Below are 23,088 nucleotides of genomic sequence, written 5' to 3' on the forward strand. Positions count from 1 at the left end.
CAGATAAGCACTGTAAGATTAAATTTGTTTGAATGCATTAGAGAGAGCGATTGCATGTGTGAATAAGTGCTACCTGTTTAAAATATGCTTTCACCCGATTATTTTCTGTAGGCGTAGAAGGAACAAAAAAATTCCTTGAACTATAACATCCCGCTCATGTCCATCGCCATCATCATAACCTTTACATTCTTTCTGATTCGAGTGATCCATCTGTATCAAGCTAGTTAAATGTATCTAACGTGCGAGTTCTGGCTAAAAATGCAGTTATATTATGAGGCGTTGGCATGAATTGTACTCGCAATGGAGCGGTAGTGGATCGCTTTTAAAAAAATCCGCTCCTCACTCCATTCAAAATCACCCGCTCCCACTCCACTCCGCTCACATACTCTGGACAGGACTAGTTCTCCCTGACGAGGTCCGATAAATCATATTGTAATGTCTGTAATTTGCAGTATATACATTCTCACAGCAAATTAATCATTTATTTTGACCTTCCCTGAATACTGCTGCTAAAGATTAATTACTTGTTACAATGCCATTTAATACTTTTATTCAGCAAAAACACATTAAATTGGTCAAATAACAGACAATAAAGACATTTATTATCTTACAAAAGATTTCCATTTAAAGTAAATGCTATTCATCAACGAATACTAAAAATGTTGGTTACACTATGTTTTAAGGTATCATTAGCTGCGTTTCCATTACAGATTTGCGCAAAACTTTTGCGATATTTTCTAAAAGTCGATAAAAAAATATTGCGAAATGACGGTGTTTCCATTAACTGATGTTATGCGACTAAAACATTTTTTTCCTCATGATAAATCATTCCAAAAATCATGCTACGGATGTTGTTAGGTTTATGTAGGCTATATCCCAGCCACCGCGCGCCATTATTTTTAATGGTAAGAGACGTGCGTGTTATCCAAGCATTGATGGCAAGGAAAGCACCTTATACTTGAGCGGCACATATGAGGTGTTATGATAAATTGTGGCATTTTATATTATATTGTTTTTTTATAAGTTTAATAAAGAACTTGTCTTCTGTCCAAACATACCATCATCTGTAAAGAATGATCGACTTTTACATACGCCAAGTTATTGTGACGCATTGCCACATACAGAGACGAGCGAAAAGTTTGAATTTGCTTGGTGGTAACTCAAAGGTTTTTTTGGTTTGGAATTTCGTTTGTTGGAAATATAAACTGAATTTAGAAATGCTTTTGAAATGAAAAACTTTGCGTTTAATAAACAAAATATATTTTTGAAATGAACAGCGTTTGGAGTGGAGTGCAAAATAGTCCACGGCCTTTGCTGTTATTGAGTGTACACAAATAAAAGTAGACAGTAGGGTTGTGCCGATGGACGATATCACCTCAAGAATATAAGAAAATTAAATATTAGTTAGAAAAATATTTGATTCATACTATTTCCCCGCAAAGATGCGTCATATACCGCTCTGCGCTTTGAGAGGAATGGGACACTGGATAGATAGACACCTTTTGAATATCTTCATCTTCATGTTCTCCTGATGTTGCAAGGCAACACTTGTTGTAAAAGGTCTGAAGAGGGGATTTTATCTTCCACAAGGTCAAGACATTTAGGCGATGTTTGATTATTCACTGCCAGAGAAAACTAAACTAAAATCACCGGCGTGTGTGTGAAATGCGCTATTCAAATAAACCAAACTTGACACGCCTTACCAAGTTTAATAACAAGAACAAACTGTTAAATAAAATTTGAAGTAAAAAGGTATTCGTCCCACAGTGTTTTTTATACTTTACCACAGTAAAGGATGTGAATAGTTATAATAGACTTAATTATAAGCAAACGAAAAGAAGAAACGTTTATAATCCCCTGCGAAATTGGCGACGTGAGTGAAGATTTGGGAAAAGAAACGAGATGTCCATGTCCATTGGGATAAAATGGACTAGGCCTATTGTTAAAATTCACGGAAAATCGAGTGACCAGATCCAGATCGCAAAACAGGATGAAAAAGTGCTATCTGACCATTTATTTCCTTTGCTAAACAAAGCTTTATGCTTCACTCCTGTGGTAATATTCACGTGAAACAGCATTCACATACAAAACACTGGGTTAGTAAAATAGCGAAATACATTTTTAAAAGTAGAAAATAGTATTTATGTAAAGAGATATATTAAAATAAAAAGAGCTCAACTCTTAAGTGGAAGGAACCTATTTTTCCCCCTCACGTGCAACCTAGCGGATGAGTCATTATTTGGGTTAGTAAAAATAACGAAATGACCCTAGTAGACAGTTACTGTTCATAATTATGTATTGCATTCATCTGTATGGCTAAAAATGACGGAGTATTGTGAGTTTCCGCTGGAAATGGAATAAGGAAAAAAAACATCAAAAGGCGCCGACGACTTCGTCGGACAGAGGGTTAAAGAAAACGTAGCCTATTTAGATTCATATAGTTAGGCTATGTCTAAATATTATAATCTTTTAATTTCATATGTTGATAATGAAAAGTGAGCAGCATGAGTAAGGCACATAATCAGATGCGCATATGTCTGGAGACATGTATTTTGTGAATTGTGTTACTGTTTTCTAGAAAGTTCTTTCTTTTAAAATTAATTTCGTTTGGAATAAATTGTATTTTAATTTTGATCAATGTTTAATCAACTATTTGGCTGTATATTTAATAAATAAGAAGCAAACCAAGATCGTCGGGAATGGATTACTGGCCTGTTTCCTCAGTCTTTGAGCAAGGCTGAAACTATAGCGTCTTTCTTTTTTAATATATTTCTTGAATATAGCTGTGTCTTAATTACAGTAGGCCTATAGATAGTTATGATATATGTGGTTGCACTGGGGTCCGTCATTATACATTTACGCCACTTTCCTTATTAGAAGAAAATATATTATGTCGTTTTAACAACATAAGATCTCGTACATACTTGAGTGGAAAAAAAAATATGTAGGCCCTATGTGAGAGCGATGCGTGAGCGTACCAGGTGACCTGTAAATGCGGAAAAACTGTTTCCATTGCAGTTTTGTGAAAATGTCCTTTTTCGAATTGCCTGAAAAACCACCTCATGCGAGCGTAAAAACTTTTTTGCGATATATGGGAGTTTTTGTGAAATTGACCCGTTTCCATTGGGCGTATTTTCAATTCGCAATTTCAATTTGCGCAATTTGAAGGGTAATGGAAACGCGGCTACTGTTACAGTGTAATTATATATTTAAGTACTGAGAAATATTAATTAACAACATGTACTTACTATAGGGTTTTAGGGTAGGGTTAGAGTTTGGTTGAGGGTTAGTTGCATGTAATTATGCATAATTTACTGTTACTATGGTAAGTACATGTAACATATGTAACAAGAACATTGTAAAATAAAGTGTTACCAAAAAGTCTCATGGGTTCCAAAAAATATTAAGCAGCACACTGTTTACAACATTTATAATAAGAAGAAATGTTTCTTGAGCTGAAAAAAGTCTGATCACTGAAAAGGCTTGGAATGTCCACTGTAGTCACTGATCAGGTGTAAACTGCACCTTATTTAATTATTTCCCTTAATTATGCAAATCATGTTCTAATTATATTGCATAAATATTATGTAAATGTTTCATGACGCCTGCATCCAGAACACATGAACTTTCATGAATGTAATTTTTTTTAATTGAGCAGTTTTAAAAATGAAGCTCTTCAAAAAAACAATTACAGCAAACTAAAGCGATTCCATAGAGCAGCTCTTATTTTTATTTATAAATACAAGATGCAACGTTTTAGATGTGCCATTCTGTGACCGAGGCAAACTGCGTACCACATGCGTATTCAACACTTTGCTCGGTGTGCCAGTATGTGTCCGTGTTTTCCGTTTACATCTGGACCTGAACCTTCTCTGTTGAGTCTTCTTGTCACATCTTTTTAATCAGCCATCTGCCAGTGGGAAGTCATTTCAGGCCACGATTTCAGTCTCGCTTCAGTTCAGAAGCTTGGATTCTCCAGCATTTGGGACTCATGATATTCAAACAAACCTTAAAGGGGTTATATCACGAGAAATCAAATTTTCCATGATCTTTGAGATAAAAGAGCTCCATGTACTTTAAAACATATTTTAACTTTCAGAACCTAAAACTTCTTCCCCAGCGGAAGAGCATTTAAACTAAGCTTCAAAAACAGTGCTGCTGTTCCTTCTGCAAAGATAACTGGATCAACACATGACTGCCCACATTGACACAATGATCTTTATTTGGTGATCAGAAACTTAGTCTACTCAATCATTGTGAAGAAATAAGCAGGATTGATCTGGATAAATCATGTAACATTGTAAGTTGTAACACATGATTTGCAAAGAGGAAACAAGAAAAGGAGGAAAGAAACAAACAAAATGATATAACCATTTAAATTACACCTCTTAAAGGAATTGTTTAACCAAAATATATAATATGTGACCCGTGCTGGCAAATTGAGTTGCAATGAGCAATTTGTTATTTTCACATTATTAGAAAAACCTTCAAAATGATGTATGATTTGTTTGAATGAATGTGACTTATGGGGGGCAAAAAATAACTGAGCTACACCTGTTTGAAATCGATGGAGTCAGCATAGTCCATTTTGAGAAAAATCTAGTTAACGTTTTCTGAAGGTTCCAAAACAAAATCACCTAGCAACCATACCGTGAAATCCCTGCTAATAACACCAAATCTTTCAGTCAGCGTGAGTAAGATGGTTTTCATGGACAAAGGAAAGGTACTCCTCTCTGAAACTGTACAAATAAAGATACTTTTAGATGTTTAATGGATATTTGGGGCATTGAGACCGCGAGATGAGGGCATTTTTGTGAAAACCTCAAAATTGAACAAAATCGACATTTTTCACTTGGTTTGCCTGTAGCTCGAAATGATCCCATGATTCCTTTTGCCAGCATGGGTCACATATTATTATTATTATTATTATTATTATTATTATTATAATAATAATAAAAAGTATAATGAAAGTAGTCCATATGACTTGCTCTATTTTCCAAGTCTTCTGAAATCATATTATAGTATTGTGAAAACCGACTGAAATTTGAATCATTATTCACTGGAATCTTCCCCTCAACTGCAACTGGATCGTTGAGTCATTGAATGAACTGAACTGGATCAATCGGATTAATTAGGAAATAATTTTTACTGTTTTTTAGAACTGGGCAAACCATATAATTGAAAAGAATCATCTCAAAAGAGTGATTCTTTCATGAATTGGCCACATTCCTCATGAATGCGCCAATTAGAATCAAGATATCAAGATTTTCAAGTGAATAACAGCTTAAATTTGTTCTCTTCCTTCAAACAGAGCTAACATATGACTTCAAAAATAGCACACAAGTCCATTTTGAAGTCCAGGGCTGGGAAAAAACCTAGAGCTGTTAGGATATTTTTTCATCTTTTAATTTACCTTTTGTGTTACATAAAAGAAAGAAAGTCATTTGGGTATTAAATAATGACAGTAATTACTCTATTTTTCTGTTCCCCTCTCTTCTCTTTCAGGTGGTTGCGTATCACTATTGTCAGGCTGATAACACGTACACATGCCTGGTCCCAGAGTTTGTACACAGTGTGTCTGCTTTACTGTGCAGAGCTCCTCGCCTCAGTGCTTATCGGGAGCTGTTACTCAGAGAGACGCACCTGCAAAGCCTGCTCAGCTTACGCTCCTGTGTCCAGGACCCTGCCGCCGCCTTCCGTAAGGGAGTCCTGGAGCCCCTCACACTTCTACGCAAAGGTCAGACTCATCTCAAGCAACTGTCATTAATCACACCATCAAATAAAAACTAAATATGTTTGCTCAGGAGTAATGGGGGGAGAAGAGCGCTCTCGCCTCATTTAATTTGGCCCAGTATGGATGTGAACAGATGGTCCTCAGAAACGGCTTGGATCACAAGGAACGACAGATGAAGGACTTAACAGGAATTTTAGAGAATGAGGCTAGAGCAAAAATTTCGAGTATGGAAATGAAGACATAGAGCTTTCACTCTGAACTTTTGAAAATCAGTGTTCCTGGTTTGTAGCATCAGATTAAAGAGAGAATAAAGTAGGTAAAACAGCCTTTATATGAATGACGTTGGGTAAAGTCAACATGACCCTAATTAAAATATACGTTCCTATATATATGTACTTGAAAACGCATTCCATCATGATGCAAACTGAACTTTTCAGACATAAATATTTCTTGCTGGTCATAATAAATATACTCTGCGTTATTTGTTATGAAAACGAATACATTTTGTCTTTATGACCACTGGTTTATTTAGTTATTGCTTTCTAATATTGTGTAGTGTAGATCATACATAAGATGAGCGAGTCTCTCTAGTGAAACTACACCTTTCACAAATGCTTTTTTGTCATATTTTTATAATTGGTAATGTTGTGAATATTCCATGTGTGAAAATTAGAGGAAAAACTAAAGGCCATCCAAGATAAGTGGGTACATTTTTACTAAGATAAAGTTGAGGATATTTTGAGTCGTGATGAAAAAAAAGAAGTTTATAATGGTGTAATAATTAAAGGTGCTCTATGTAACATTTTTGCAGTAAAATATCCAAAATCCAATAGGCCAGTGTTATATATTTTGTTCAGTTGAGTACTTACAATATCCCAAATGTTTCCAACTATTTGTAAATCGTGCGAACATTGCTATTTTAACCAAGGAACCGGGACATGTGAAGGAGTCTGCATTACCCTCGGTTTCCGTTTTTTTTTGCAGAAACGCTTTACTTTCACTGTTGTGTGCAACAAGTGTCATAGCAGCCGCTGAGTGAACACACAGAGTAACCTCATAACATAATTTTCAACACACTCAAATGTATCTAATATGATAAACAGAGCTGCGTTACCTCAGACTCATGACCGGAAAAGTGGAAATGGCGGCGGCGACTGTGGCATGATAATAATCCCGCTGCTTGCGGACGGAGAAGTTAGATAGTGCACCTTTTAAGCACACTTTCCTTTGTGGTTGACGTCACCTAGGCTGTGCCGACTATTCGTTGATTTTAAATATTAGAGAGCCAAACAGCTAGTTAGGCATTGTTTTAAGCTACTGTTGTAACTAACGCAGCCTTACTATAATGATACTAGTAGTTAAAGTAGTAATTTAATTTTGATTAATGACCTCAGTGTAATAAATAAATTATTGCGGCACTAATAACAAATAATGATAGATTTGAAAAAAATGTTACTTATGTGGAGATTCTTTCGAGAGTAACCTTGACCTGTATTATAGTCCTCTAAATTGACTGCTAAATTGCATTCAGGCTTTCCTCCATTCTGGTATCAAATGCCCTCATTTTATGATACAATCCATTGGTGATCAATCAAATCAAAACCTGGCCTATATAAATTTTTCTTGTTGAGTATTTTATTTCACTTCGAAAAACTCCAAATTATGGAAGTAATTACAGGTTGTGACTTCAAAGGAATAATTTACCCCCAAAAATAATATTATGCAATAATTTATTTACCCTCATGCTGTTCCAAAACTGACTGACTTTCTTCTGTGTAATCTGCTTTTTTTCTATAAAATGAATGAGAACGACAATGCTGTTGCTGGTGGTGTTGGTCTCCAAATACAGATTTTTCATTTTTAAGTGAACTATTAAAAAAAAAATAGTGCAGCTATTATTCAAGTGGCATATACTCAAAAACATTGAAAGTGAGAGTTTCACTACAGACTGCAGGCACTTTTTCCTACTCAACATATGGTGAAAGAAGGCAGCACGTAGGGTTTTATTGTGCTTGGTGTTCTAAAATCACCTAGTAAACATTCAGCAGTACACATTGTTCCTGCTAACTTTGCTAAACAAAAACCTGGACACGCCCACGTAATGCCAGGATGCAGACTCAGGGTTCACATTTGACTTCAAGTAAGTTTTACCATGTTGTTTCTGTTGTGTTGTGCAGAGTCTAAGATTCCTGAGGAAGATTACATCATCCTAGTGGACGGTCTAAATGAGGCAGAGTTCCACAAACCAGACTATGGAGAAACCATAGCGTCCTTCATCACCAAAATCATCTCTAAGTTTCCTATTTGGCTTAAACTGATTGTGACAGTCAGGGTCAACCAAGTGGTAAGTTCTTTGCACATCCTGCACCCTTACATGGACCATTTTATGCTGGTTTTAATACATTCAGAAGGTTTTAAAGCTCTAGCCTATAGAGTGTCCTGATGTGCCTTCTGTGATCAGCGCTTTCAGAATTGTTGTGGTGGTGAGTTTTGGATGCTGGTCAGTGGCTAGTGTGTGTATAATCCATGTCTGATCAGAGCTGGACTCCGACCTGCTGGAGCCAAGCTTATATAAGAGGAGATAAGGGTTGTGATGCAACACCGCAGATGCTACGTGTGTCCCTATACACTTTTCACACACATATACTGTCTCTTTCTCTCTCACTCACTACTTCTCGGAGCAGTGACCCAAAAGTGCCTGACAACCCACACAACCACGCTGCCGGTGTTTATTTTAAAACATTAATCCTGCAGTTGTTTTGACATTTGTTGTGTTTTGCATACAGATGATGAAGATGTGCAGTAAGATAAAAATGACTAGAATTCTGTGGTCCTTGTAGTATTCATTAATTTTCCCCTTGCATTCATCAAGGGCACGCAGTTGTCAGTGGTTACAACACAAAACCGTAATCTGAAAGGAACTATAATTATTCAAGAAAAAGGGATTCTTTGGGAAGGCTGGTGGTCATTACTCCTGTGCTATGGTGCATAACAGTCGTATTAAGTGAAGGTTCATCCCTTAAAGTCTCCCCCAAAAATTTCAGATTTAATTGCATGTCTTTCCACTGCAGCAGGGAGAAAGCTGTGTCACGTTTTTAATGCTACCAGCATCTGAATTATGCAGGAGTTGTTGAAAATGGCCATTTTGTGAAGTTTTGTCGCTTTATAATTTATTGATCGGTCAAGTGGTAGGGAAAAAAAGAAAATTATGTCATGGAGAGGACCCCTGCAGGCACACATGACTGTGTGTCTAGCCTTTAATATATATATAAATATATATCCGATCATGTAACTTTTTTATGACATGGCAGGTTTTAAAAATGTCATGTGGTGCAACTCCCCCAAAACATACAGGTGCTGGTCATATAATTAGAATATCATCAAAAAGTTGATTTATTTCACTAATTCCATTCAAAAAGTGAAACTTGTATATTATATTAATTCATTACATACAGACTGATATATTTCAAATTTTCAAACTTTTAATTTTGTTGATTATAACTGACAACTAAGGAAAATCCCAAATTCAGTATCTCAGAAAATTTGAATATTGTGAAAAGGTTCAAAATTAAAGACACCTGGTGCCACACTCTAATCAGCTAATTAACTCAAAACACCTGCAAAGACCTTTTAAATGGTCTCTCAGTCTAGTTCTGTAGGCTACACAATCATGGGGAAGACTGCTGACTTGACAGTTGTCCAAAAGACGACCATTGACACCTTGCACAAGGAGGGCAAGACACAAAAGGTCATTGCAAAAGAGACTGGCTGTTCATAGAGCTCTGTGTCCAAGGCTCCAAGCATATTAATAGAGAGGCGAAGGGAAGGAAAAGTAGTGGTAGAAAAAAGTGTACAAGCAATAGGGATAACCACACCCTGGAGAGGATTGTGAAACAAAACCCATTCAAAAATGTGGGGGGATTCACAAATACCCCTTTTCCACCAAGGCAGTGCTAGAGCTAGTTCAGAGCCAGAGCTAGTCCCAGTTCATTGTTGGTTCAACTGAGGAGCCTTCTAAGAACCGTTTGCTTTTCCACATGCTGAGAGCCACAACAGAGCCAGGCTTACGTCACTGTATACGTCTCATCTTTCTCAGCAACGCTAGCGCGCAGTGTTGCCAAGTCCGTGGGCTGTTTTTCATGTCCACGGGTTGAAGTGACCCCAATTATGTGATATTTAGCCTCAGGAATGTGAATTTTAGTAGGCAACCATGCAAAAAAAACATATTTTACCCCCAAATGTGATTTTTTTTTACCGGGGAAGCCCCCCTGAAACGTGATTGGGCTTGTTTTGAGTAGCAATTGGGCGGGTATGCACAGACGTATGCAAGACATGGGTTTCAGCTGTCGCATTCCTTGTGTCAAGCCACTCTTGAACAACAGACAGCGTCAGAAGCGTCTCGCCTGGGCTAAAGACAAAAAGGACTGGACTGCTGCTGAGTGGTCCAAAGTTATGTTCTGATGAAAGTAAATTTTGCATTTCCTTTGAAAATCTGGAGGAAGAGAGGAGAGGCACACAATCCACATTGCTTGAGGTCCAGTGTAAAGTTTCCACAGTCAGTGATGGTTTGGTGTGCCATGTCATCTGCTAGTGTTGGTCCACTGTGTTTTCTGAGGTCCAAGGTCAACGCAGCCGTATACCAGGAAGTTTTAGAGCACTTCATGCTTCCTGCTGCTGACCAACTTTATGGAGATGCAGATTTCATTTTCCAACAGGACTTGGTACCTGCACACAGTGCCAAAGCAACCAGTACCTGGTTTAAGGACCATGGTATCCCTGTTCTTAATTGGCCAGCAAACTCGCCGGTATTGTGAAGATGCGATATGCCAGACCCAACAATGCAGAAGAGCTAAAGGCCTCTATCAGAGCAACCTGGGCTCTCATAACACCTGAGCAGTGCCACAGACTGATCGACTCCATGCCACGCTGCATTGCTGCAGTAATTCAGGCAAAAAAGGAGCCATAACTAAGTATTGAGTGCTGTACATGCTCATACTTTTCATGTTCATACTTTTCAGTTGGCCAAGATTTCTAAAAATTCTTTATTTGTATTGGTCTTAAGTAATATTCTAATTTTTTGAGATACTGGATTTGAATTTGGGTCTTAGTTGTCAGTTAAACATTCAAAATGAAGAGAAATAAACATTTGATATATATCAGTCTGTGTGTAATGAATGAATATAATATACAAGTTTCACTTTTTGAATGGAATTAGTGAAATAAATCAACTTTTTGATGATATTCTAATTACATGACCAGCACCTGTAGATATTTATGAGTTAATAAGTCATGATATTCATTATATTTATTTTTACCTTCTACCTCATGATATTTTACATCTACCTTAAAATATATTAAATACATTTTATTTAAATGGTGTAATAATTTTGATATTTTGCAAAACCATATAAAACCAAAATGAATGCAAATAGTGCATTTTCAAAAACGTGGCTTTTAACTTTTATCTGTCTTTTATGTTGATCTGACAGGAAGTCACCAGTCTCCTCCCCTTTCCCATCATCTCTTTGGATGATTTCCATGACAACAAGGAAATAACCTCTGACCTCACCTCCTACATCCAGCACCGTATAGACCACAGCCCTGACATCATCAGCAACATTGCCATCAATGGCAAAGCTGACCAAGCAAACATCTCTAAGCTCAGCGCCCACCTGGTCTCCCGCAGCCAGGGCTCATATCTTTATTTGAAATTAACCCTCGACCTGTTTGAGAAGGGCCACCTGGTCATTAAAAGCTCCAGCTATAAGGTGATACCGGTGTCTCTGTCTGAGCTCTATCTGCTTCAGTGCAACATGAAATTCCCATCGGCCTCAGCATTTGAGCGTGTATTGCCGCTGCTAAACGTGGCTCTGGCATCTTTGCACCCTCTGACGGATGAGCAGCTCTTCCGGGCACTGAATGCGGGGTCCGTAAGAGGAGAGCTGGAGTGGGAGGACTTCCAGCAGCGCATGGATGCTCTTTCCTGCTTTCTGATTGGCCGTCGAGACAGAACGCGCATGTTCTGCCACCCCTCCTTTAGGGAGTGGCTGGTATGGAGGGCGGATGGCGAGAGCACTGACTTCATGTGTGACCCTAGGTAAGCAGTGATGTTGCTTTTTCTGGCACACTTAAGAATGTTTTTGTTTGGTGTTTTTCATGCTTAAGGTGTTCAGAGTGGTTGTAGCACAGATTAGCGCACAACAATGCCATATTAGCACACAGCAAAATGATAATGCTCCAGACACCTTAAGAATATGGTAAAACTACTGAGACCACCTTAACAAGTGAATAGCAATGTGCTAAAACCTCTCAGAACAACTTAAACAACTTAATAGTATTACATTAAAAGTACTCAAACCACCTTAGCCAGTGTAGGGACTCAGTATAAGGGAAACAGGTCTATTAAGCTCAAATTAAATTCTTAGGGAATTTTGAAGGAGTCACTTATTTTACGGCAGAGTAAATGACTCATCTAGCGTTCATTCGAACGGGCCGTAACTATCAACTCTGCAGCGGATATTAATATCCACACAATAGTGATACACTACAATAGCCAGGTAACATAGATCATCAGTTTAAGAAATTAAATTCTTAAGCACATAACACAAGAACACTTATCTTTAAATACAAACAAAACTTTAATGATTACTCTAACACATAAAACTAATATCAAACACAAACACACATTCACACACGTTGCACACACATTCACACATGTTGCAGAAAGAAAGTGAGGAAAGACTGAGTTTTAAGAGAGTGAAATGATGAAATCCCAAGTTTCTAGCAATATATGCATTTATAACACATGACCTGAATGAACCATCAATCATTAATTTAACCCTCCTATCGTTTCTTAGGCGGGGTTATTAAATTTTATATCAATGCACCAGTTCAGTTAGAATCTTGAGGTTACTTGTGTTTGTGTAACAACAAACATCTTCTTTGAATGGGGAATTCCCTTTTCCTTGGTCCTGGCTGCAGAGGGGTTCCCCCGGTTCTTTGATTCGCTGACGGTCTTGTCTCGAGGATGTTGTTTTAAGTTGAAGCGCGCTCGCTGTAGATTCGTAGAGCGAAACTTTGCGACAAAACTTAACATAGAACACGAGACTCAACAGAAAGAAAAGAAACTAAGTAAAAGAAAGGAAAGTGAGACGAGAGTATTTAGATGGCTTGAATGAAATAACCCATTTTCTCTGATCTTGGTCTGCCACGATCGTCTATCTCGTCATATTCATCTTATGTCTCTGGCATCTTGACCTAACTCTTTGTTCGTGTTCTGAGATTTTAAACTCAAAATGTCTTCCCATCCTCCTGGATGGGTTCTGACCAATTAGGTATCATCTTTGTGTCCCCACCCCCACCATAAATTACTTATCTCTGGTACACTTTCAATCAATCATTCAATAGTTATACAATTACATGAATTATGAGTGATATACACTCACCTAAAGGATTATTAGGAACACCATACTAATACTGTGTTTGACCCCCTTTCGTCTTCAGAACTGCCTTAATTCTACGTGGCATTGATTCAACAAGGTGCTGAAAGCATTCTTTAGAAATGTTGGCCCATATTGATAGGATAGCATCTTGCAGTTGATGGAGATTTGTGGGATGCACATCCAGGGCACGAAGCTCCCGTTCCACCACATCCCAAAGATGCTCTATTGGGTTGAGATCTGGTGACTGTGGGGGTCATTTTAGTACAGTGAACTCGTCATGTTCAAGCAACCAATTTGAAATGATTCGAGCTTTGTGACATGGTGCATTATCCTGCTGGAAGTAGCCATCAGAGGATGGGTACATGGTGGTCATAAAGGGATGGACATGGTCCGAAACAATGCTCAGGTAGGCAGTGGCATAGCCTGCACAGTGGTAACAAGGCATGATGGATCCATGTTCTCATTCTGTTTACGCCAAATTCTGACTCTACCATCTGAATGTCTCAACAGAAAATGAGACTCATCAGACCAGGCAACATTTTTTGTCTTCAACTGTCCAATTTTGGTGAGCTTGTGCAAATTGTAGCCTATTTTTTCCTATTTGTAGTGGAGATGAGTGGTACCCGGTGGGGTCTTCTGCTGTTGTAGCCCATCCGCCTCAAGGTTGTGCGTGTTGTGGCTTCACAAATGCTTTGCTGCATACCTCGGTTGTAACGAGTGGTTATTTCAGTCAAAGTTGCTCTTCTATCAGCTTGAATCAGTCGGCCCATTCTCCTCTGACCTATAGCATCAACAAGGCATTTTTGCCCACAGGACTGCCGCATACTGGATGTTTTTCCCTTTTCACACCATTCTTTGTAAACCCTAGAAATGGTTGTGCGTGAAAATCCCAGTAACTGAGCAGATTGTGAAATACTCAGACCGGCCCGTCTGGCACCAACAACCATGCCACGCTCAGAATTGCTTAAATCACCTTTCTTTCCCATTCTGACATTCAGTTTGGAGTTCAGGAGATTGTCTTTAACAGGACCACACCCCTAAATGCATTGAAGCAACTGCCATGTGATTGGTTGATTAGATAATTGCATTAATGAGAAATTGAACAGGTGTTCCTAATAATCCTTTAGGTGAGTGTATATGCATAATGATCATGTGTATTGGTTATAGCCATGATATAGAATTACGCAGTAGAAGGCTGTTTGAATGTAAGTCTGACTATCATCCTTTTTTGAATGATTTGATGCAGCTTATATGTAACAACAGTCCCTGTGGGTTTTCCTGCGGATTTTAACCGTGTCACTCAGAGTTCATTTAAAGTTTGTTGAGAAACAGGGGATCTGCGTTGGCTCTTTGTCTTGGGGGTCAAACAAACCTCTGATCATAAAGTACTTAGCTGGGGTTTTGTTAGCTTGGCGCAGACTTCTTCGGTGATAGATAGTTGATTTTGGGGTCTGGAGTGTTGAGTTGGGTTTTCTGTGGAATTATGTTTGAACAAATCATCTAGAAGATTATTTTGTTTCTGGTGCGCCCTCATATCCTACAATAGTGATGTGCTAAAACTACTTGGAAACAAAAGAAAGTGAATAGCAATGTGCCAAAACCTCTCAGAACACTTGAGCAACTTCATATCAATGTGTTAAAGCACCTCAGAAAGTGAAAAGCAATGTGCTAACTAATCTAGACTCCCAATAAAGGGAATTGCAATGTGTGAAAACTACCCAGAACACTTAAGCAATGCACTAAAACTGAAGTGAATAGCGAGGTGCTAAAACTACTCAGTAACCCAAGCAAATTTATTGCAATGTGTGCAAAAACTACTCTGGTGGCATTTTAATCAACTCAAATCAGTGGTCAATCGCAAAATCCTTCTACAGTCATGGCCAAAAGTTTTGGCAGTGACACAAATTTTTGTTTCGGTAAATTTGCTGCTTCAGTATTTCTAGATTATTTATTGACTTATTTATATGGTAAACTGGAAAACAATATGTATTGCATAAGTTTTAATGGCTTTTGTTGAAAAAAAACATTTAATATACCCAAAGAGTCAATATTTACAGTGTTGACCCTTCTTTATAACCACTGCAATTGGCTCTGGCATGCTGGATATCAGCTTCTGGACTGATGGAAATCCATTCTTTTCTTATTTGTGCTTAAAGTTGATTACAATTTGTGGTCCTCTTGCCTTTTGAAGACTGATCACAGGTTCTCATGGGATTAAGGGAGATGCCTGTTCACAGATCCAAAATTTCAGTGTAATAATCTCCGAGCCATTTCATTATCACATTTGCCTACTGCAAATGCACATCACCAAATTGCTCCTGGATCTTTGGGAGAAGTTGCTCCTGCAGGACGTTTTGATATCATTCTTTATTCCGGGCAGAATTGTGAGAGAGCCCATTCCCTTGGATGAAAAGCAACCCCACACATGAATGGTCTCAGGATGCTTCACTGTTGTAAACACACAGGACTTGGTAGCGTTCACCTTTTCTTCTCTGGACAATCGATTTTTCAGATGTCCCAAACTGTCGCAAGGGGGCTTCATCAGAGAGAATAACTTTGAATGGTGCACCAGTCTTCTGCTGTGTAATCCTTGTACTTCCTGCAGAATTTCAGTCTGCCCTTGATGTATTTCTTGGAGAGAAGTGGCTGCTTTGCTACCCTTCTTGACAACAGGCCATTGTCCAAAGGTCTTTGCCTCACTGTGTGTGCAGATGCACTCACACCCACCCCGCCTGCTGCCAATACTGAGCAAGCTCTGCAGAGATGGTCCTGTCGCTTGCTGGACACTCTGGGATGTTCACTGCAGTTGAACCTCTCTCCTTAAAGTTCTTGATGATCCGGTAAATGGTTCTTTTAGGTGCAATATTCTTTGCAGTAATTTCCTTGCATATGAGGCCATTTTGATGCAAAGTGATGATGGCTGCATGTCTTTGGAGGTAACCATTGCTAACAGAAGAACCCGATGATCGGAAACACTTCTTCCCTCCTTTTATAGCAATCAGTCTGTTCTTATAATCAAATCAGAATGATTGCTGATTAATGAATGATAGTACTCGTTCAAACTTTGCCATATGCTGATGATATGATTAGTCAAATGATGTTAGCTGGTAATTTTGTGCCAGGACCAATTTTTTGTTTTTGTGATTTAAAGTTATTTTTTAAGCTTTTTGCAATTATTTAAAAGGCATTGTATAACTCTGCACAATAATATAGAAATAATGTGAATCAACACCACAACATCTGAAGCAGCCAACTTTGCGAAATGTGTCACTTCCAAAACTTTTGGCCAATACTGTAGTGTAGGGGTTCTGAAACTTTTTGGGACCCAATTTTTTTGGGACCAAAATTTTCCTTTTAAAGTACCCCCTCATAACAATGACAGAGGTTAATATGCTTAAAACTATTTTTACTCTTAAATGCCATTGGAATTAATTGCACTGTAATCTTTTTCACCCTAAAAACTAAGAACAGAAAAAACATTTCAGTTTAAATCATGTTAAAACCCCTTATATACTTGCAAACAGTGGGTCTTTTTTATTCAAATTGCATTTGGACTCAATAGCATTTACACAAAGTAATTTATCTTAAAAGCTTTCATAAAATCAACAGCAAGACCGCAAGCACAGGCTTGTTCCAATAAACCCAAACATTAAAATTACCCAGATTAAAATTAAAACATTAACGTCTTACATTAAAAGGATGGTTCACCCAAAATTAAAATTCTGTCATCATTTACTCACCCTCAAGTAGTGCACTGGAATTCCCACAACCCAAGTCAAGTCACCTTTATTTATATAGCGCTTTATACTATACACAATGTTTCAAAGCAGCTTTACAGTGATAAACAGGAAAATAATGATCGATGCAAACAGAGCAGGGAACCAGGGAGCATCAATGCTCACAATATATAAAATTGTCACATTTCTAACACAGATTAGAAGATTTGAAAAGACAAACCAAGCATAAGCACATCTCTAGACAGTAGTAAAAAATCTAGCTAACATTTATAATGTATGCATGAAATATTGTAGAGATATGGTACTTTTCTTAATGAAGTGACATGACATGGTAACCCATACTCTGAATTAGTCCTCTGTATTTAACCCATCCAAGTTGGTGCACACACATTAGGAGTTGTGAATAGTGAACACAAACACTACAAGCCGTGGACACACAAACACCTGCAGCAGCGGGCAGCCATTCACTGCCACGCCTAGGGAGCAATTGGGTTAGGTGCTCAAGGGCGTCTCAGTCGTTTTTTTATTTTACAAAGCGAGTAGGTTGTCATGTGGCCAGAATCATCAGTGTCCCAATGTTTAATGACCTAGGGTCCTCACCACTGGCCCAATTAGTGTACATAATATACCAAGTCATGAGCCAAGGACCCTAGCAAGTGAATTACAAGTTTTATTTGTTTTCCCCAAACCAGTTCAATGTAAATCTTATCCTACAGCCAATTTCATTTGTAAACTCAATCACAGTCACCTTTCCAGAAGAGTTCAGAATTTAGAAAAATCATGGATGGATCAGGTCGCAACAAAATGGTAATTCTGTCTATCAAGATGTGTATGCCAATGCTATACTAAGGTTGAGTTTAGGGAATTGTTAGTGAGACCGTCAGCACTGTGATTGACATGACCAATAGAAATCTTTAGAATCAGCTCTGGGGAAGGGTTCGCGCTTATCTGGAATGGGTAAAAACATCACACCACTTAAACTACACCAAACGCATTCGAAAATTCATAGCATTGTGTTACAACTACTCAGAACACCTTAGCAACCACATAGCAAACAAGTGCAGGTCAGTTTTCTATCATGTGGAATTTATTTGGTTTGTTAATTGAGTTCAGAAAGGGAGTAACTAAAATGCATTTGAGTGCGTGTAGCCTTTGAACATGAAATCACTCTCGTGTAGTTCTTTCATTTTGTAGACTCTTCAATTATCTGTCCACCTAAACACGCACACACACATTGCTCAGTGTTCTCATTTAGAAAGGCATCAGTAGCTCCATCACTGTTATAAACTGAAGAGTGACCCACTTAACACAGTTGAAACATGGGCTCAAAAAAAGAAAAGTTCATGGACTGTGATTCATAGAGAACTTTGCTGTCTATGAGGACAACATTAAGCATCTGTAGCGCCATTTAGATGAGGGGGGCATGACACCCCCAATAACTAGAAATTGTAAGTAAATACCTTATTTGGAAAAGTCATGGATAATGTTTTCAAAACGAATAACCATAATAAAAGAAAATAGAAAAAATATTCGGCAGACACAGACACTCCTCGTATTTGCTGAATAACATGTGAGCCAAGGGATAGCACGGTTTTATACATAAACCTCTAAAATCACTACGCTAAAATGACTGTGTGAAGTGAAGTGAATGAGTCTAACTCTCTATGAATGAAATGAGCGCAAATCAGACAGCCGTCTCTGTGCATTTCTCAGAAATCAGAGCTTGGCAAGAGTAATATAATCTAAAATACTACATCATAGAAATGTTCTACTGTTTAATATGTGTATTTAAATGATTTAAACCTTGTGATATGATAGGCTACACGATTGTAAATCAAATAAATGCGTTGCCATCTCTGCATGTCTCTCAGAAACCAAACCAGCTCCGTGTCAAGAGTAATAATCAACTAAGATACTTAATCATACACATTTTCTACAACTTGATATGTGTATTTAAATGTTTTAAACCTTGTTTGATATGTCTCACTCGCTCTCAGAGATGGCAACCATTTAGCCTATGTAGGCCTATTCTTAATAATTTGTTCATATTTGCATTTGTATGCGGAATAAAAGTTGTTTTAGCAATTTTCAACCACTTCATCTTATTTGAGGCTGTGGATGATTGTCCTGACATAATCAAAAAATTAAAAAATGTTTCCCCCTTTATTTAATATTTAGTATTGTTAGAAGGTAATTAGAAGATATTGAAATATGTATCAGCTAGGGCTGTAACGATTTGACCAAAAATAAAAACCTTGATTAATTGAACATTTGACCTCGATTACGATTAATGAACGAATATTTTGCTTTTTTTTTTTTTTTGCCCTCATAAGGTTTTTGAGTAAGTTCACTGAAAAGGTTTGTACTGTAAATATTTTCTACTATAAAAGGTGGATTTTTTTTTTCTAATGAAAAAGTGCATTGTGATTTTAAAATACTTGAAGGAAACTTTCAGCAGTTATTGTCTATGGAGCAGATTTCAGTTTGTTGTACATCAGATACAGATAAATTAACACTGTAGGCCTACATTACATTTATTTGAATGCATGCGAGAGTGATAGTGTGTGTGAATTACTCTTACTGTCTCTATTCATTATGAAGCTATGGTTTGTAATTACTTCAAAGGTATTAATATGTATGCCTATAACGGTTGAGTTTCTAAGCTACTTTAGTGACTTTACTTTAGTCACAGCTTCTGTCTGAGTGTTCGTTTGTCAAAATATATCAGGCATTAGTTCAACATAATACACATCTGATGGTCGAAACTCGCTTTAATGTTCAAACTGGCAGGGCTTAAACCACAAACAAATGACAAGCTTTGTGAGAACGCAGGTGATAGAGGTCTGCCTTCAGGGCGCGCGCGTTTTCAGAGACGCGACACAGCTCGGCTCTGTGTCACTGAAAAAAGCTGCACTGAACGGAGAAGTTTTCCGTATTGTTGTTTTTGAATAGTTCACAATCGCTTTAAATGTTGAAACTGGCAAGCCTTTAAACGCATTTACTTGACAAACTTTATGAGCACGAAAGTGAAAGTGGCTTCGGGGCTTGCGCGCGCCGTGTGTGTGGGTGTGTGTCAGCGCGTAGGCTATAGGAACAGCAATTAACTGACCTGTATAAACTGTGTAAAACGTGCAGTTACTATAGTGATTCTGGGCATCTATAAACACAGATAACCGCTCCTGCATCTCTGTGTGCCTTCAAACTGCACTTGATGTGACTGACGGGGCGGAGTCACGTGAAAACCGAAATAACCGGCATGGCAAAAATACGTTGGTTAGAGGTTCTGAATGTCGGTTTCGGTTATTTTTCGATTAATCGTACAGCCCTAGTATCAGCACAACCGCACTACATCTTGAAGCACTGCCTATACAGCTAGGCTCAGACAATTAGAAGATTTATAAAAATTTTAATTATTGTTAAATAATAAATTAAATGTTATAACTATTATACAATTTTTTTTATTTTGTTATACAAGGCATATTTGTTAAATGATAACTATGGTTAAATGTATAGGCCTATCTGTTCCCTTCAAAGACGTGACAGTCTTCACAAGTAATTTTTAAGAATTTTTGGGCTAAAGCTTCGCCCACTTCTAGTTTATCCGAATACAGATACAAATAATTTGTTACATAAACAGATACAAATACGGGCTCTTCTGCACAATTTTAGGTTTCAGAGCAGCTTTACAGTGATAACTGGACAGATGCTGCATTTTGGCTGTTGTTGAGTTCAGTGTTGATTTAGTTGCGTTGTAAAGATCATCAATTATTAAATTAGTTAATTTCATCTATAAAGCAATTCTGCAAAATTAATGTCATTGTCCAGCTCAGTTCAGTTCTCATACAACAGCCTCAGTACAGTCAGATCAATAATACTGTTGAATATTAAGTTATATTATATTATTATATAAATAAGGGATATTTTGAGAAAATTTTAAAAGAAAAATATTATTCTCATATATTTAAAAATAATTATCTATTTATCTATTTCCTGTGTGTGTGTGTGTGTGTGTGTGTGTGTGTGTGTGTGTGTGTGTGTGTGTGTGTGTGTGTGTGTGTGTGTGTGTGTGTGTGTGTGTGTGTGTGTGTGTGTGTGTGTGTGTGTGTGTGTGTGTGTGTGTGTGTGTGTGTGTGTGTGTGTGTGTGTGTGTGTGTGTGTGTGTGTGTGTGTGTGTGTGTGTGTGTGTGTGTGTGTGTGTGTGTGTGTGTGTGTGTGTGTGTGTGTGTGTGTGTGTGTGTGTGTGTGTGTGTGTGTGTGTGTGTGTGTGTGTGTGTAATATGTATATATATATATATAATATATGTGTGTATATATATATATATATATAGACTTCAGTTAGGTAAAGAATCCTAAAAAATGACCCCCACTAGATAAGAATTACAAGCTGAAGTGTTGTAAAATACATGAAGAAGGTTTTTTTTATAGGCTTTATGGACAGATAGGTTGAGAGTGACTCTTGAAGGACCAGCACCACATCCTCTAGTACCACTGTTTGAAGAATTCATCTTCCAGAATCTGGCAGTACGTTTTGGGAGTTCATTTTTAGTCCATCTCTGCAAAACGGACTTCAGGATGGACTAAAATGAACTCCCAAAACACTTCAGCTTGTGATTCTTATCTAGTTGGGGTCATTTTTTAGGATTCTTTACCTAACTGAAGTCTCTGAGATCCTGACACCTTGCACTTCTGGAGACTCCAGGTAGGTTGCAGCTTTGGAAAATGGTGGCGCTGGAGACTAAAGGGTTCCTGATGGTTTCACCCTTAATTCTTCACCTTAATTCTTAATTCTTTTGCAGTTAACAGGTGTCTTTTCTTCACCACCTGTTTTTGTCAGATCCTGCTGACCCAACGAGCATTTCACTGTCCAATGGTCATGCCTTAACTGAAATGTCTAGTATTGCATTAGTATTGCATCCTTCTCATGGGCATTTAATACTTTTTGACTTTTCAGTCTGAGTCAAATCTCTTTTTTGGCTCAATTTATCTGTAAAAGAAAACATGCCTAATAATTCTGCACACCTGAATATAAGGTGATTTTCATTTCCAGCCTTCATGAACAATTATATATCACTTATACATTATTAAATACTAAATCAATAGTAGTTATTAGGATTACTGTGGTTTGGAATTGGTCAAATGTGCCTGGAAAAAAAATATGATCAGAAAATCAACGTGCCTAATAATTCTGCACTCCCTGTATATATATATAATATATACCGCACTACATCTTGAAGCACTGCCTTTTACAGCTACATACAGTATATGTGTGTGTATATATGCAACCCCCAGTATGGATCCCTCCCAATGTTCAAGACATGGTTTAGATTTAGAGTTAATGTGAATCACTTATATGATGAATCAGGATGATGGTGTTTATTATGATTTCTGATTAACTGTTCTTGGTGTCTGTAAACAGAAGTGGCCACGCTCTGATGGCCTTCATGCTTTCACGTCAAGAGGGAAAACTCAATCGCCAACAAACCATGGAGCTGGGCCACCACATTCTTAAAGCCCACATATTCAAGGTAGGAAACGCAGATACTCGAAATCATTATCTGTGTTTGTTTGAGTGATGGGATCTCCATTTGAACTCTTCCTGCATCTCCATCTCTATCCCCAGGGTCACAGTAAGAGAACAGGGGTTTCGTCAAGTGTTCTGCAGCCCTTGTGGATCAGCTACAGTACAGACAGCCTCTCTGCAGCTCTTTCCTCCCTCAGAAACCTGTACACACCCAACGTCAAGGTTTGAGGATATGCATACACAAAGACGCATAATAAACAAAAGCATTCATGTCCTCAGTGTGCCAATTGAGACCATCACTTATAAAAAGCTACATCAATCTTGAGTAAAAAATAAAAATAACTGCTTTGCGCTCCTGAATTTTAGAACAAGGCTCTAACAATTGTCGCGGCTGACGCATTCAACCACACAAGAAGAGCTATAGCCTTACAGAGCTCTGAGTCATCCACAACGAACAAGATTTCATAAGTCACGTAGAACATAGTAATTAGTGCTGAGGCTTACTGAAAAACGCCTTACGTAATGACTACATTTATTTATTAAATCTATTATATGTTAATTGCAGTCTAGACTCTGCTGTCCCTGTAATTTTCTCTCCTACGGAGTTTTAATGAAACGAGCGTCACTCTGAGTCCATGTGTGCATGCCAGCGTC

At 37.9% G+C, this 23,088-nt stretch overlaps 1 protein-coding gene across 1 annotated transcript in view; it reads left to right on the plus strand.

The window, feature by feature from the left end:
* The window catches only part of tanc1a (tetratricopeptide repeat, ankyrin repeat and coiled-coil containing 1a), a gene marked incomplete at its 3' end in the record, with an annotated part of 110,424 nt that overhangs the window by 71,679 nt on the left and 15,657 nt on the right, over positions 1 to 23,088 (plus strand). Inside the window, exons 11-15 of the mRNA XM_079840104.1 lie at positions 5,506 to 5,737; positions 7,912 to 8,078; positions 11,224 to 11,831; positions 22,330 to 22,438; positions 22,534 to 22,656. Coding sequence (XP_079696230.1) covers positions 5,506 to 5,737; positions 7,912 to 8,078; positions 11,224 to 11,831; positions 22,330 to 22,438; positions 22,534 to 22,656 — 1,239 coding nt within the window. The remainder of the gene's footprint in view (positions 1 to 5,505; positions 5,738 to 7,911; positions 8,079 to 11,223; positions 11,832 to 22,329; positions 22,439 to 22,533; positions 22,657 to 23,088) is intronic.

This window comes from Gobio gobio (assembly GCF_949357685.1).
Source record: "Gobio gobio genome assembly, chromosome: 17".
Classification (NCBI taxonomy): domain Eukaryota; kingdom Metazoa; phylum Chordata; class Actinopteri; order Cypriniformes; family Gobionidae; genus Gobio; species Gobio gobio.